The sequence below is a fragment of the Epinephelus moara genome, chromosome 5 (assembly GCF_006386435.1).
Source record: "Epinephelus moara isolate mb chromosome 5, YSFRI_EMoa_1.0, whole genome shotgun sequence".
NCBI lineage: Eukaryota > Metazoa > Chordata > Actinopteri > Perciformes > Serranidae > Epinephelus > Epinephelus moara.
In genome coordinates, this window is record NC_065510.1 from 38,478,172 (window position 1) to 38,494,960 (window position 16,789).

At 42.7% G+C, this 16,789-nt stretch overlaps 1 protein-coding gene across 8 annotated transcripts in view; it reads left to right on the forward strand.

Annotated features, from left to right (window-relative positions):
* LOC126389660 (nuclear factor 1 X-type-like) overlaps positions 1 to 16,789 on the forward strand; it is a 121,362-nt gene that overhangs the window by 11,411 nt on the left and 93,162 nt on the right. Inside the window, exon 1 of one of the 8 annotated variants that reach the window (XM_050043372.1) lies at positions 1,193 to 1,349. The exons of the other annotated variants lie outside the window; for them this stretch is intronic. Within the exon in view, the coding sequence (XP_049899329.1) occupies positions 1,323 to 1,349 (27 nt within the window). The 5' untranslated portion in view covers positions 1,193 to 1,322. Of the gene's footprint in view, positions 1 to 1,192; positions 1,350 to 16,789 lie in introns of those variants that run through there. 8 annotated transcript variants of the gene reach the window in all.

Genomic DNA, 16,789 nt, shown 5'->3' on the forward strand with positions numbered 1-16,789 from the left:
CTTGTAAAACAAACTAAACACAAATAAATTTGGCCCACGTTTGGGCTGATGTTTCAGCTGCCTCGGACACTCTCTCCATCACACACTTTTCTAATTCACAGTAACAAATACTCAAGTTAAGAATACGGGGGCCTCTTCCACTTAAGACACTTGAATTAGTTTACTGTGTGTGGAAAGCTTTGTGTCACCCCTTGGGCCGACGGGCTGACAGCGAAATCTAAGTTGTAAATTTCAAACCTTTCGCTTCTATTTTGGTCCCACTTGGGTTTGCTTCTGCATTTTGTGCAGCAGCAAAAGGATATGGAAGTTGAAAATAGAAACTTTTGAGGAAATCTGCCTTCTCAGTCATTTGTGTTTGCTCTGCACTCACACTTCAGACTTGATTTATTATACAAAGTCAAAAATATAGCTAAACATAACAATTTAGCAAGGTCACTGGAATATTAAGTGAATAACAAGAGCATAAATAGTATAAACAATAAGATAAATATAAAGTCCCTGTTAACTCACCACTGACAGGTGTAAGGCAAAAATGTTAACTGACTCTTTGTTTAATTTGTCTAAACTAGAGCTTGATTTTCTTATTTATCCCCAGATAGATAAATGGATAGATGGATGGATAAATAGATAGAATCGGAATGTAGTTGTTGTCATATTAACACCAGATTAAGTAAAAACGCGGCAACATTACGACTGAATGTTTCTTACAAGAGAGGGAAAGCACAGAACAGTCATTCCCTCGCAAAAAAACCCCAAACAAAACAAAAAAACCCCCTGAAAATCTTGCAATGGATTTTTAGGATAGATACAGATGCGCCTGCAGAACTTCAAGTCCAGGTGGAAATATGACAGACATATGACAGATATTCCATAGGAATTTAATAAAATACCATAAAACACGACGAGGTGACTGAACTCACCACTGAGCACCACATGCGCACTAAGCCCCCACAGCACTGTAGGGATACCGTGTCTCGTGCGATTCCTCTCTGGGGTCTCAGCGAAACACTGATTCTAATTTTTTTTTTAAAAAAAAGAAGAATAAAAAAGGTGGCTGATAATTTTAAATACAGTTGGGTTTGTGTCGATCCGAAAGAGAAGCGGGGAGGGAGAGAGAGAGGGAGAGCTAGAGAGCAAGAGGGAGGGAGGGAGGGAGAGAGAGCAGCAGAAACTTTCCCCTAAAGTTATTGCGGAGCTTTCACTGTGAGTGAGGCGGGGTTACAGCCTGGACTGAGCCACAGCGGCTTTGCAATGCGGCACCGCAGCGAACCTCCATCCAACTTTATTATCAACAACTCCAATTTTCATCTCTAGACACAACCATGTACTCCCCTTACTGCTTGACACAGGTATGAAAAAAATCGCCGTTTTTCCATGCTCCTCTTGCTTTGCTTTTTTTCCGGTATGGTGCGCCTCCGGTTTGTTTCTACTGTACAGTGTTGTGTTGTCGTGCCGTGCTGCTGCTCCTGCTGCTTGTCATTTGTTGCGTTTTAAGGACCTTTTTTTCCAGCTCTGCTCTCTTTTCCCCGATAGTGTTTAACCTCCCTCTCTCTCTCCCTCTCTCGCGCTCCCTCTCTCCCCCTTTCTTTTTTAATGGCACTCCTCCAACGGGCTTTCTTGTGCGTCTCATTGCGCATGGTTTGGAGAGAAAATGGCGCTTCTCCCAAATCTATTTTATATAAAACGGAGGTTGGAGAAAGGGGAAGAAGGGCTCGGTGCCCTGACAGTTGGTGACTAATTACAGCCACCCTGAGGCATTAATCGGCTTTATCGACAACTCTAATAAAGCGCGAATCGAGTTTTAATGCGGCTCGTTGAGATGCGGGGCACTTTAGTTTTGATACGAGGGAGGGCTCCTGACTTGCGGCTGTTAACGGAGGTCTGCCGGTCTACAGCCGCGGTCGGCGCTGGGGGCCTTTAGGGTCACCGCATTCACAGCTGTCCCTCATTAAGCTGGGTCCACTTCAGCAGCTTCTTTTTGAAATAAAACTTACTTTTGTGATGCACCCCGAAGGTGACACAGAGGAGGGTGGGCGTGTGTTGTGAGTCCGGGCCGCATGGTTGCAGTTTGATTAATCCCAAAATGCAGTTGACCTTCAAAGAAGCAATGGAGCTGCTGTATGTTATTTATCTTAGTTACCCATATATTACAGTATTGCATTAAAGAGAGCACAGAGTGGAGCTTTCCACTCACTGCTCACTCCAAAGGAAATCTCGCTTTATGTTGTGCGTAATTTCAAAGGCTGTTTGGGGTAACGGATCAGTTTAAAGTTATATACAAGTGATTAAGTGCTACTTTTTGTTTTACTTGTCTTAAAATAATGTGGTAAATATATTATATAATTAAGATATCCTCTTTGAATGTGCAGCTCTTGTTTTTGTAATTAAATGCACAATGATAGGCTCAGTTTTGACCTTTCCGGCCTCATCTCCATGTGCGCACTTTTGGCTCTATACTGAAATAAGTTTATCTTTATATCAGCTCAAAGACTGGAAACACACTTTAGATATATTATACTTATTACTAGACATAATCTTTAAATGATTAATGCCTACACAATGAAAATACTGTGCCAGCTTATCCTTTAAGCTTTTTTGATACAAGTGAGATATACGCAGGCCTGTTGTTTATTAATTGCTGACTTATTTCATCACAGTGAGGATATTTTCTACATGTGCTGAATATGAGTTGATTCAGTGTGTAAATAGTTTTATCTGTGAAAAAAACTAACAGCTCACAACAGCAAAGGTCAAGTCTTAAATGACCTTTTTTTGTTTTTCTTGCAGCGCTGTGTTTTTAGTGCTGTTCATGGGTTCACATGTGAAGTGATCGTTTAAGCAGTTGACACACGGAGACATTTAGTGCAGTCACTGCAGAGTTAACAGATGAGAGCTGCAGGCGCGCCTAGCCTCAGCTTCAGGCCGCCGCAAGCCCGCTTTTCGCCCCGCCACCCGGCTTATCACATCAAACAGCGGGTTAAAAGTTAATTTAATGTTTCACTATTTTACCATTAAGCTTCCTTTCGAGGATCAAGCTGAATACGACCTTTTAAGAACAGTATTTGTCAGAAGGCAGGGTGTTTTTTCTGAGGTCAAGAGCTTTCGTTAGTCAGGAGTTATAAGCTATAGTGCAAGAAACTAAATAATCAGGCTTATGCATTATAATTTTTTACGCATTCATTTACATTGTGAAATGATTTTTGCATTAACAAGTCCCAGCTGTTTAGCTCCAGGCCTGTAATGTTTCAGTGTTGCAGGGAGGTCACGGCCTGCCGCCCTCCTCTCCTTTACAGAGTTATGCTCTTTTGCAATGCTGTGAGATATTATAATATTCATATTTTTCTACTAGGCTACATATATTTTTTAGATTAAGTATACCGTGTGAAAATGCAGAAAATGTATTCCGTTCCTTCAACAGATTTGACAGGCTCCGTGGAAAACACGCAGGATTCCTTCTCAGTGTTATTTCAGGCCTTCTGACCAAACCTCACTATGTTTTTTTCCTTCTTCTGATTATATATAGGCTAGTTGTTAGAAACAAGAGAACTGCAAAAGCAAAATCTTTTTTTTTTTTTTTTTTGAATTTGCCTTCTGTAAGGTCAGGAGCCGTGGCTGCATCAGAATCATTTATGTCGCTTAAAAATCCTTCTGCCTTTTTCCATTTCTGTTCCTTTTTATTCCCTCTTGACTTTTCTGGCGTCTGTGAGTTCTACACAGTGAGGGAGACATTTTTCTAATCAATAGTCTATTTGATTTGCTCCGTAAAATAAGTCCAACAAGCCCTACTGCATATTTAGCACAGATAATTTTCCAAGCCTGGTGGTATGAGGCAGAGGTCCGCATCGAGTTTCCTCTTTCTTTCCATTAATTAAAATTAATTGGCAGCAGATCCTCTCGCACGAGCGCCGCATGGACGCGTGCTGCCCATATGCGCGATACATATTGATCTGCTTAGGCTGCTGTTATTGCGTCTCCCGGCCCTGCTGATGGATATCAAGCGCAGCTGATTTGTTTGCATTCTCTCATATCTCCTCCAGAACTCGTGTATTTGGAGGATATTAACGCAGCTGAAAGATATTAAAGCAGTCAAAATAAATTCACTTGGAAAAACGTCCGTGCATCCTACTTGAGGAGACACGTGACACCTCTCCGTTTTACACCTGTAATTTAAACTTGGCTACAACATCCGTCTTTTATTCGCTTTAATCGCCTGTTTTAATGATCTGTGGTTTGTTGCAGCGGGATTGTTTGTTGTTTCTTTGTGTGTGTGTGTGTGTGTGTGTGTGTGTGTGTGTGTGTGTGTGTGTCCTCACCCAGGCACACACATGCATGAACTGTACTGACGTGCATTATGTAGGCTACTTGTACCCATACTCGCCCATTAAGAGTGCTCTTCAATCCCAGTCATGTAAATAATTGACAAATAACAGAAAACATGCAAAACTGGTGTAAACAATCTACAATGTATTATTAATGCTGATAAAAGCTTTGCTGGAATGGCCTGGTAGGTAACGGACCCGATCAGCCAAAAAGTGGTGCACATGTACTTGCCAAACAGCACCGGGAGTTTTTTTTAGGAGCTGCGTGGCATTGTCTCACATCCATGTGACGGAAATGCATTTGCATAAAGTTTAATGCGGTTTGAAGGTCGTGGAGGCGTCGTTAATTAAAACTTTTATGTGCTGCGTTTTGAAATCAATTATTTCAGTCTCCAGTTAAGTCCCGCTTATCCAAATGAGATGTGGACTGCTTAATATACAGTGCGTCTAACAACTTGCCAACTTTCGGAGGAAAAAAAAAAAAAAAAAAAGCTCTGCTGCGAACTCGAGAGATGTTCAACACTGCGCGGGAGATTGTTTAACTATTTTCCCGCGCAGATCACACGCAAAAAAAGTTTTATTTGCTCGCTGGATTCTTGCTCATGCGCTACTTCAAGTCCAATTATTTGCAGTTCTAAAGTTTTTTTTTTTTTTTAGATTTGGAGATCAAATGAGTCCTTGAAATTCACTCAGCCGTGCAGATTGGCAAAGCACTTGAAAGCATGCAGTCAAAGCCATACATACTGTAGTCATGCCATATAGCATAGCAACAGAAGAAAATGGGGAGATTTTGTAGTCAGTATCTTTGGTGATGGAGATAAAGGCACTTATCATCTCAACAAAACTGTGTTTGTGATTGTGATTTAGTGCATATGGAGGAGCATAAAGTCTGTGCGGCATTATGTGCAGAGCCCAGGCAAGCATATTCTATATATTATTCCATGTATCTTCAAAATTTAACTTAACTTTCTGTAAGTCAAATTTGGTTCTATTTCGTCTTTCTGTTTTCACACACCAAAGTCTATTTATGAAAAAAGTCACATTTAAGGCCTACATCCACACCAGGCCTTCAGCTGTGTGTGTGTGTGCACGTGTACAGTAGGTGTGTGTGTGTGTCTCTTACTCCTGCCCCGTTTTGGGCTGATGGGTCTTCTGCGTCAGCCCTCGGTTCTGGTTTCACTGGGACCGGACGGTGACGGCCGCGATGCTGGTGTAAGCCGAGGTGGGCCTGCATGATCTGGTGACATACCAAGTCTTGCCGGCATCACTTTGCACCACACACACACACTAACACACTAACACACTCACACACACACTGTTCCTGCTCACACAGAGCTAGTTGGGAGGCAGAGCACAGGGCAGCGGAGAATAGGTTTGCTGTAGTGGACGGTAGGCAGGGTAAAAGTGGCCTGCCAACTGTGCCAGGACGACAGGCAGGCAGGCCGGCAGTGGGTTGCAGGCAGAACCCAGGGGTACATTGTGTTCTTTTTACTTATTCATCCTTTCTGCTGGAGGCAGACCAGGTCCACCTTACACTGCTTGGCCCGGAGTGAGAGCTGGTAGGCAGGGACGGAAGGATGGGACGGAGGAAGGAGTGCAGGGAAGTGGGAAATGGCACAACATGTCCATGTCAGTTAAGACAGTGTCTGAATAAATTTAGATTACATGGACAGAGATAAAAATGTACTTGAATTTTTGTGGGGGATGTGTTGACTCTTGAGGTTTTTAAAAATCTTAAATCAAGTTGACCTTTAGTTCAAATATTTTAAATCACAGATTGAGCATCGTGTTTGTTAAGTGAGCACGCAAATAAAAATATTGACTTTTGTTTGTAGCGTTTTTAAAAATTTGCTGTGGAAGAGCCTGTATAAGGCCTCGAGCAAAACCCTGAGATAGCTTGCACACGATCCTCCTGTGCTTGTGTGCGTGCTTCTGTTTGTGTGAATCTGTCTTGGAGGTGAGTTAAATCCAGCACTGTGGTGCTCTGCTCATCCCTTATCTGTGCAGTCTTCCTGACCGCCCAGAGAAAATGGATTTATCATGCTTAACTGAGGCAATTGGCACAACAGGGTAATAGGTGGTTGTCCCCTGGATGGATGGGCGTGTGTGTGTGTGTGTGTGTGTGTGTGTCCGATGTGTCTGTGTCCATGTGAAAATGTGTAACCCCCCCTATGCTCACCCTCCCTGTCCTCTGCCTCCTAGTGTGGATTAGGTTTAGGCTGATCTGTGGCCAGTGAAAGCAGGCAGCGCCTATAGCGGTCTTATGTTGGTCTGTGATATAGTTGTTTCCCGAGCCATACGGCACACACATGTACATGCGGGCACACACACATGCGCTCATCTGAAATCAGACTGAACACTCACGTGTGTTATAGACAGATAGACGGACATGTGGTGGAGGAGCAGCAGAGTCAGAATCACTTCAGTGTGCTGATACTCAGAACATCTTTCTCAGTTTGGCCTTTGCCAGCTTTTGCCATGAGAGTAGAAAGTGCTCCAAATCTAAATACATGCGATTATTCTGCAGAGCTTTTGTTGATGCAATGCTCACTGCCACATATAATTGAATTTTTGGCGAGGGGGTAAGAATTAGGTGTGATTGACTGATAATTGCATATCACCCCTGTGCCAAACTGCTATTATTTTTTTCTCAGGTTTGAGAATCAAAGCTGCAACAACTAGTTTACAGTCATTTACAGTGAAAAGACCTCAGTTTGCCAGCAAGTGATGAGATGATCAGACAGTGGAAACGTGAGGAACCCACAAGGAATCAAGGGATGAGAAGATGCAAGAGCCAAAGCACTGTTCTTCCTGCAGCTGCTTGAGACAGACTCCCTTTCACCTTCATCTCGCTCCTCTTCCTCCGCCCCCTCCACCTCCTCAATTAGCTCCCTTTAAAAGAGAAGTAACGGTTAGTGAGAGATCTGCATTGTTAAAGGATGAGCTTCAGTTGTTGTTGTTGTTGTTGTTTGTCTCTCCCTCTCTCTCTGTCTTTCTCCATCCCCCTCCTCCGTCACCCGTTGGTGTGTTTTTCACTCTTTTTGATTTTCTCAGAGGCTTTTTTGTGGGGGTAACCCCACTGAATAGGACAATGCAGCCTAGCGTGAAATTAAAGCTCTTAGTTAGTTTGGAGTTGCTCAAAAGAGGATTTTACACATGCATGCATTCATACACCCTCCCATACGCTATAGATATAGCTAATTAGAGGAAGTACACCCTATGTCGAGCATCAAGGGCCCAATTAAAAGAGTAGGGGAAACCTCGGTGTGCAAGATCTAGGCCAAATCGGCTCCGTGAATGCATCTCTATGCCTTGCGTGTGAACAGTATGTCTGCCTTCTTAATCCGGGCGGGAGAATATGGACAAGACTGATACGAGGAACGCAAGTTTCATTAACATATGCATGTCACGTACTCAGTAAGTAAATCAAGAAAACAGTCGGATTGATCATCCTGACAGGCGAGCGTCTGATTCAAAACAGATTGAGCTGCTCTTGCTGACTCTTCCAAGTCTCATTTTGGAAGTAGTCTCCAATGAAATGTCTGTCATGCATGCACATTAGAGTTTTTGTTGTTCACGTCAAAGGCATTTATTTGTGCAATTTCACAGTACAACATTGGAGTCTGATGACTGTTTTGCTTCGTCAAATATGTTTCCATGCTGCTTACAAATATAAAGCATTAAAATGTGATATCTTTGTCCTTTTAGAACAAAAAATGCCCAAGCAGTAACTTACTTTTCTGTGTGTAAAGCTGAGCATATCTTGATATGTTTATTGTATCTTTAAACAGTGGCGCCCCCAAGGAGCGGCGGGAGGCCAATTACTGCCCTCCCCGCACTGGCCCCTCCTGGCAAAAATAATTGGAGGCGTACATTGAGGCGGTGGCGCGCTCTTTCAGCTAGGTTGTGATATCTCGTGAAACGCGACGATCTAAGACATCCATTGGTACCAACCAGTGTTGGCATAAATTATGCTTCAAAGTTAGGCTACATTTTGTTGAGGGAACAACTGGCATTGCCATTTTCAGTGGGATCTCTTTAACTCCAAATATCACCTCCAAATATCTAAATGAAATTAGTTCTATACCCACGAGTCTCCCACGAGTGTTTTGTTCTTTACAATCAATGTACTCCTTCAAATTAAAGCTGTATGTTTGTCTTGTTAAGGAAAAGAACAACCAGCCTATTTGAAGAACAATGAATCACCTAACATGTGTAGATACATAATACATAAGACAGGATTGTTGTGGAACTCAAAATGTGCACTGTGCTGGTATTAATCTATGGACATCAGATAATTATTGTAGTAATATTAGCTATAAAATAAGAAACTAAAGTGTATCAGTATGTGATTCTTTAGCTCTCATACTGACATAGTTTTTAACTAGGCTATATACCTCAACAGCATAATTGAATTCCTGAAATTCAGTCATGGCTTTTGGTTTTGGTGTGCCACCCCATGAAAAATGTGAGTGTTCGAATGTCTTGTAGTGTAGTTGTTGGAAATACATACTGTAGGGCAGACTGTATAGCCACGACACCCCACTGTGTTGAGTGACTACATAAGGTCATTTATTTTTTGCCTGCACTGTGTGTGTGGCATAGGCAGACCAATATAGAGCAGCGGCGGTCCACATTGCCTGGTATGAGCGATAGCTGAGACATTCACCAGACCTAATAATTGTATCTGATACCTGAAGCAAAATCACCAACAATCTTTACTGCCAGTATTATCAAGTAACACACACGATCACACTCACATGCTTTTGTTCAACCCTGTTTCCTCTGTGTAACTACTGGTCATAGAGGCCTGCAGTCCCAGCGAGGCAGCCAGTGAATCCAGTTAGTGAGTCAGACTTTGTGGAACACAGTGTGCTGCTCTCTGATCCTCTCTCTCTCTCTCTCTCTCTCTCTCTCTCTCTCTCTCTCTCTCTCTCTCTCTCTCTTCCTCTGTCTCTCTCCCGTTGAGAGCGCTGGCAGCACGCCAGGGGTGGAAAAATCTATAAGCCATTGCGTAATATACCATATCTTTACCTTGGTTGAACCCTGTGCAAGATTCACAGCTGTGTGAGCGCACAAACACAGAAATGAGTGTGTTCATGTGTGTGAGACAGGACGGACAGACAGATAGACAGAGGGAGAAAGACACAGAGTGGCTTCTTTGTGGCTAGTTTTCAATGTGCACCCTCATATAAACAGTATCACACCACTTTGATCAAATACTGCTGAGAAAATATTTTCCTAAGCAGACAGAGCATGGCGTTCTGATCACTTTCTGGAGTGTTACGCCAAGAGGAAAGTAAGCTGAGGCCATATAAAATTTATCTGTTTTTGAGGCGGGTGATGTTAAAAATGTTTTGCTTTAATGACATATAAAACTCCATGGCAACACCAGTGTGCTTCCAAGCCCAGTGGCATAAGTGATATTCACTTACTGGAGTTACTCGTTCTCCATGCATATCTTTAGAATGGAAATGAATGTACAGCCGCAGGCTGAGAGGCTACCGGGCCTTTCATGTTCCGGCACTCCTCTTCTTGATCGCATTTTTGCAAGATTTCCTTGTTTTGATGTGTTTGGTGCGGCGTTTGTGCAAGTGCGGGCCTCTCTCGCGGTGTCCGTCTACACCTGAAGCTTCTTCAGGAGCTGCGAGTGTTTGAGCTCCTGAGGGAGGGAGTGTTTTGTTTTTATTGGATGCTTTTATACTAGGCCTTAGTCACTGACTTTCAAACTTTTTTGTTGAGTGTTTTGACACTCTAAGTCCACAGGTGTCATCTCTGTAATTGCTCTTATCTCACATGCAGATACACCATCAATAAATGATATGTTGAGCAGCACTTTGCTCCACAAAAAAAGTAGATAGAAACAACAACAAGCTGCTCACAGTGTGTGATAATTTCAATGAGATGAAATGCCAAACACTGCCTAATCAGTTCTCATCTTCACTAATATGATCCACTCAGCCAGTGATATTGCCCATCCAAATATCACATGCTTGGACTGATTCGTTTTTGATGGTGCTGATTATTATTAAATGGTCTGTAATGACTACTGATAATCCCCATATGCAGCCAGGCACCCTGGATTTGCTGGGAGGCAGTTGTTTGTTAATGCACCAGTGAAACCTAAAACACATACAGATGTGTGTGGGACAAAACCACAAACTCAACTGCGATCCCCTTCCATTGTTTTAGTGCATGCTCGCGCTTAATTTTTACCGGCTTGCTTATGGAATTTTTTTTTTTCAACAAACATACAACTTTTCAGCACAGTACCCCTACATTAAATTTACTGTCCTCCCCCTCAGCTACATAGTGTGAAGGGTCAAACTGTGTTAGTGTGGTGATGGTGGTTTGGGCTGTATGTGTGTGTTGGGGTGAGGGGTGGGGGTTGACAGCTGTATGAGGGAGGTAGCTTCACTAGAAAGCTTAGTGGGAGATGGATACAGCATCATTTTTCACCTCATGTATGTATTTGTGTGTGTGTGTGTGTGTGTGTGTGTGTGTGTGTGTGTGTGTGTGTGTGTGTGTGTGTGCGTGCATGTGTTATGCGAACGTGTGCGAGGCTGACTGCTGATATGTTTGTGTTTATTGACTCAAAGAGACGGGCCGTGGCTGCGTACACAGCGGTGTACGGGTGGCAGGGGTCCAGGCTTGGGGGAAACGTGTGTGTTTAAAGTACACACAGGCCTAATTATGCTGATTTAAGCATTCTTGCGGTCCTCCCTCTGGCTTGTGGTGAGTTAACTGGCACAGGGGCGTCCAGCAGAGAGTGAGAGAGGGAGGGAGAGAAAAGGTGAAGATAAAGAAGACAGAGACAGAAAGGGGAGGCTTAATAACGAGATTGATTTAAAAAATAAAAAGGAGAGAGAGAAAAGATGGTAGTGGGCTGCAACACAGCGAGAGTGACTACGCAGAGAAAAATGTTGTCTCAGACGACGAAAAGGAGGAAAAACACACACCGCCGTCAAACTTCCCGGCAGGTTTTTTCCCTCCTCACTTTGGGGTTAAGAGCGCGCCCGCTCTTCGTATTTATTTTTATATTCAGATGTTATGGATTGCTCCGGGAAAAGGCCGTCCCTTTTCCCAGCAAGAGGAATTAATACTGTTTGAATGTTCTCTCTGGAGTCTAAAAGGAGGAATTTTGCAATGGAGTTTGGGAGGTTTATAAGTGAAAACCTGACCACTGCTAAATAAACAAACTAGGGATGATTTAAAACTGACCCTTGTTTGTTGACTCTCTGCTCTCTGGCCTGTGGGTGTGCACCTGTCTCCTGTCGCTTCATGCGCACACACGTACCAGGCAGTTAACAGTGTACAAATGCAGAGAGTGAAAATCCACATTAAAGAGTAAAATAATTTAAATTATAGAAGCAGCTATACAGGCAAGGCTTAAAAGGTGAATGCAGCAGGTCTGAATATTTATGCACATGTATTTGGTTCACACTACACATACTTTAGTGTGTTTCTTTTATGTGGCGTCATGTGTTTTTACCTGTTTCAGTAAAAAAATGGAAAAAAAAAAAAGTCACCATGCCACAGTCCCTCTGTGCATAGATGTAGATTTCAGGGGGGATGCAGGGGACATGTCCCCCTAAATATTTAGCAGAGGACTTTTATTTTGACAAAATTTAAGACATTTGTACTGTAACTTAATGCAGTAAAGGCAAAAATTGATGCAGAAAAATTTACCAGAATGCAGGAAATTAATGAATTCCCTGGAGGAGGACCCCAAACCACTCCAAAACCATAGTAGTCGTGCACATTCAAAAACATTTGAGGCAGGTGCTGGACAAAGAAAAGATAGCAATGAAAATAAAAAACCTAAATGTCAGACAAATATTTCCAGCAGGAAAAATTAAGCTGTTACATACTTCTCTCCAAAGCCAGACTCCTTTGAGAAAAGCAGTGATTTAACATCTCTGAACACAGGAACCGCTGTTCTACCACTGTTCAACAGTTATTTTGTTTGCTATGGTGTGACATTGCTGTTTAAAAGAGTTAGTTTGGATTCAGCAAAGTCACACAATAACAAAGTGATCGAGGCAGCGGTAGACCAGCGCCTCCCGTGTTCAGCGAGCTAAAATTACTGTTTGTGATTAGAGTCTGGTGGCTTTGACAAGAGCAGAGATGGGGAACTGAAGCCGTTCACAGCTTCCATGTCCCAGCGGGCTGTATGACAGAAAGATTAAGTATTGAAAATACTCTCAGTATATCATTTTTTTTAGGTAGCTAAAATACATTTTGTTGCTGACCCCTCTATAGCAGTAAATTGCTTGGCTTCCATATAGGACTCATTTCTGCTTTTCCAAAGTGGGGGCGTGCTGACTAACATCTATTATATGTAGTACCCTGACTATGGATTAGTACTACATACAACCTCATTCCAAAAAACTGAACTATCCCTTTAAGTGCAATTTATTAGTAGACCCACAAGTATCTTTTCAAGTTAATGCTCATCGTTGACTATGCTGTATATGCAAAGACATTATCTTTAAATACACATGCTCTGATCACATGACAGTCCCACAGTGATCCTGGTGAAACACAAAAACCATTTCCTATGTGTCCCCCCAGCGTTGAAACAAAACCTCCACCATTGCTTCTGTGTGTATCTCGTTAGAGGGATTACTGGAAACCTTGCATTAAGATTTTTGTTGCCTAAACACTATTTAAAACACAACATTAACACTAAAGAGTACTTAAAAGGCAGGCACAGGTCTGCAACAGAGCCAAGCAGAGATTGATGAGGTTGGCCAGTGTGTATTCTTTCACACAGGTGATAAAATCCTGCTGGAGAGGCAAGCAGGGCTGCTCAGTGTCTCCGGGTTCATTCGCTGCACCATATGAGACAGGATCAACCAACACCAAAGCTCACATGTGCTCCCATCTGAAAATATGCTCTCACTTTCCTTACACTTCATTCCTATCTTTTTTCCTCTCTTTCTCCAAACCTCCCTCTTTTTTTGTGCCGTTTTTATGTTTGCTTATCTTCGTCTGCTTTTCTCTATCTCATGCTCGCCCCATCCCTCAACTCTCCCCGCTCTCTCTCTCTCTCTTTCTCTCTCAATACATCTTTTACTTCTTTCTCCATTTTACCTCATTCTTTCCAGCCCCCTCCGCTACTCCTCTTTTTCGTTCCCTCAGGAAGAGCCACAGTCTTATCTGGGATATGTTGGATTTGGTGAGCTTAAAAGCCACTTTACTAACTCCCTGTCTGCCTCTCCTGAGAACAGCGCACTATCTAAAACAGTTTCACCATTCGCCAGGCTTTGTCCGTTGGAATGCTGCTCGTCGGGCAACTTTTTTACTCCCCATGGCCTCTTAATGTTAATCCTTTACCTGACTCTCCATCTTCCAGACTCCCACCCTCCTCTCTCCCTTCTTTTTCCCTCCCTCTGCTTCTTTTCTGCCTTAAAATGCTTGATATACTCATATTAGGTTTCTTTGGTGATGTGAAGGAATGCTAATGTATCATAACCATATTACAGTACTTAGAGAAGGCAAATGGTGCCAAGTGCTATCTGGAGAATCAAATCTCTGCACAAGAGCCTTCTCTCCCCTTCAGACTGAAAAACGGTGTTCCCATTTTGATTTTCCCTCTCTGGAAATATATAAAGCCCCTCTAAAATTTGCTGAAACAATGGCGTTGTTGTATTCAATAATGCAATTTCTCCAGGAATTGGAAAGCTAGCCTAAATAAAGATGCGGCCAAATCCTATTTTGCATCTGATTTTCTTTGGGCAGCCAAAGAGCTTGAATATTGCCCACAACATTTCCCTATACGTGGTTCTTTGGAACAGGATCCACAGGATAGTGTCCTCTTTGTGCATGTGAATATATTAATATTTTGCATGTTAGTGCTGTTACAATTTGATTGTCACAGCTCAGAGTATTTTTTAAGCATTCAATTACTCTATTGATATTTGGAAACTATAACATTAATGAAAGTTCTTGAAGAGTGTAACCAAATGATAAGTGTAAATCCAGTAGCGATCCTAACAGGAAATGATCAGACCGAGGGCAGGTCCTCTCTGGCGTGTGGCAGGCACTCTGGAGTGAGGGATTTGCTCGTTTTATTATTAGGGCCTGTGTGTGTTGTTGATGGAGCGGCTCCATCCATGTTGACTCACAGAGAGACAGCGGTGATGGCTACACTGAGCAGGGGTGTCAGGCTTGGCTGATGACTCCAACTCCCTAAACAGCACTGCAAAGGCAAACCCTTTTTGTGTGAGTGTGTGTGCATGTGAATGAGTCTGTGTTTGTGCATGTGTATTCGAGTGGATGTGTGGATCTGTGCGTGTGCAGGCCATACTGCGTGTGTCTCTACAGTGTGTGTGTCTCTACAGTGTGTGTGTGTGTGTGTGTGTGTGTGTGTGTGTCTGTTTCAGGCCTGACAGCCAAGAAGCCTCAGCAGCATCTGACGTGGCAGCTCTCGCTGCTTTCAGTCCAGCTCTCTCCTTCTGGCTCACTTTTCTGTGATACTATCTTTTCATACAATCACATGTTTATAAATGGAGACTGACTGGTATTTCATACCGGACCAGTTTCGCTGAGAGTTGATAAACACTGTACTATTCGCTGCAAAATAACATGGCACAAGTAGAATATTTATTGCGGCTGAGAAGTGTTTTTTTTTTCTTCAGAGACAACAGTAAAGCTAAGCAGGATACTGAGGAAAGGACTTACCAGCCAGAGCACATAGGTCACATGTATGCAATATTTCGCTTACGTTATTCCATTTCTCGGCCCAATTATGAGGGTTTTTAAGGTAACTGAGGGCCTATATAAAATACTATACTACGCTTCCATATATAGCATAACAAAGCATATACTGTTCTATTGTTAAAATTACGTGTAGTATAAAAGTTGTACTTAAGAAATGAGAGTGCTTTTCTCTTACACATTGTCGCTCTTCCTGAGAAGTAAAATACATGTATGAATGTATTTAACTTACCTGTTATAAATTCAACACTAACCTCATCTGAAGCTTGTATCAGTGAGACAGCACTTTTTTTTTTTTTGTTCCCACCTCCTTTTTCTCTCCCATGCCTGTTTGTCGGGTGCCTTTTTATCGAGGTGGGTTTCCTCCATTTTATGTCCCCTCTGAGGACATGTACTTATGGCTGTCTGCCTGTGGTGCTGTGGTGCTCCTGAGGTCTGTGCGAGGTGGTAGTTTAGGCTGGGGAAGTCAGCAAGCGTGGTCACAGAGGAGATAACTGCACACACTCTCTCCCAGAGGCGCCCGTCTGCACCATGCATCTGCCTGTCCTTCCCTCTGCTTTGTTGGAGGATGCGTCTTTAAAAAAGGAAAGCAATGGTTTGAGAGGATAAAAGTTTCAAAATGATTTAGTTCTTGTGTGTGTGTGTACGTGTCCTCATGTGTTTTGTTTGTGTGTGTGTGTGTGTGTGTGTGTGTGTGGTTGTGAGGGCTCTTTGTTTCTCGCCTTGCATGTGTTTGTGTGCACCCTCTGTTTCTTCCGGCCTGGCATGGTGCTTGCCCTACAGGGAATGCCACTCAAAATGGGCAGAGCGACCTTTAACCCTCACACTGCCAGCTCAGAGTCAGACGTTAACCCGCCGACGTATCAAGAGCCCGTCTCACTTTAACCCAAACTCTGTCAAGCATAGCAGAGATTAAGACCCGGCTCTCAGGAAGCCATTTGGAACAGACACCTTTTAACCCTAATGGGATCAGAGTCACATAGGAAGCCACTTGGAGCAACCACCCACTCTTAACCCCTAACACTACTAACTCAGCGCAGACAAGGCAGAGTGCACAGGCAAAGGCCCAGCTCATATCATGCCACAGGGAGCGGGCACCGTTTAACCCTCGCAGCGCCAACTCAGCACAGGCCAAACTCCAGCTCACATGATAAGCAGAATTAAATCTGCAAGCTTCAGTGTTCCTGATAGGGTGCTCATTGATGCGGAAATAGGATGCTAATGTAAAAGGGTTGGTTGCCCAACTACAACGTAGCATGCCACAAACATTTGCAATGTTTTAAATGTAAATGATAAAATGTGGACAGGATAAGATGTTGATGATGTCATTTTCTTATCAAGCACTCTCTTTTATTTGTTTGAGGTCTCAGGAAGTTCCAGATTACAACTAAACACACTTCAACAGATTTTTTTTTTTTTGAGCAAGTTTAAGAGTTTAATTGAGTTAAATTGTGGATATTTGGCATCATAAAAAACATATAGTCTAAGCATAATTTGGCACATGAATACCATGTCAATATTTCTGTTGTGTCCCTTCAAATGTCACCTTTTTAGGAACTAATAAAACAGCTGTGTTTGCTGCTAAGTTATAACAATTGCTTTTTAAAAGGGTTTTAAAAAGCCAAGTGTTGCAGAATCTCATCTCATGGTTAATAATTCTTCAATCAGTGAGATTGGAATCAGTAGCGTTTCACCCGCTGCTCGTGAATTAGCTTTGTGTTGCCATGTTGACATGGAACATTACATAT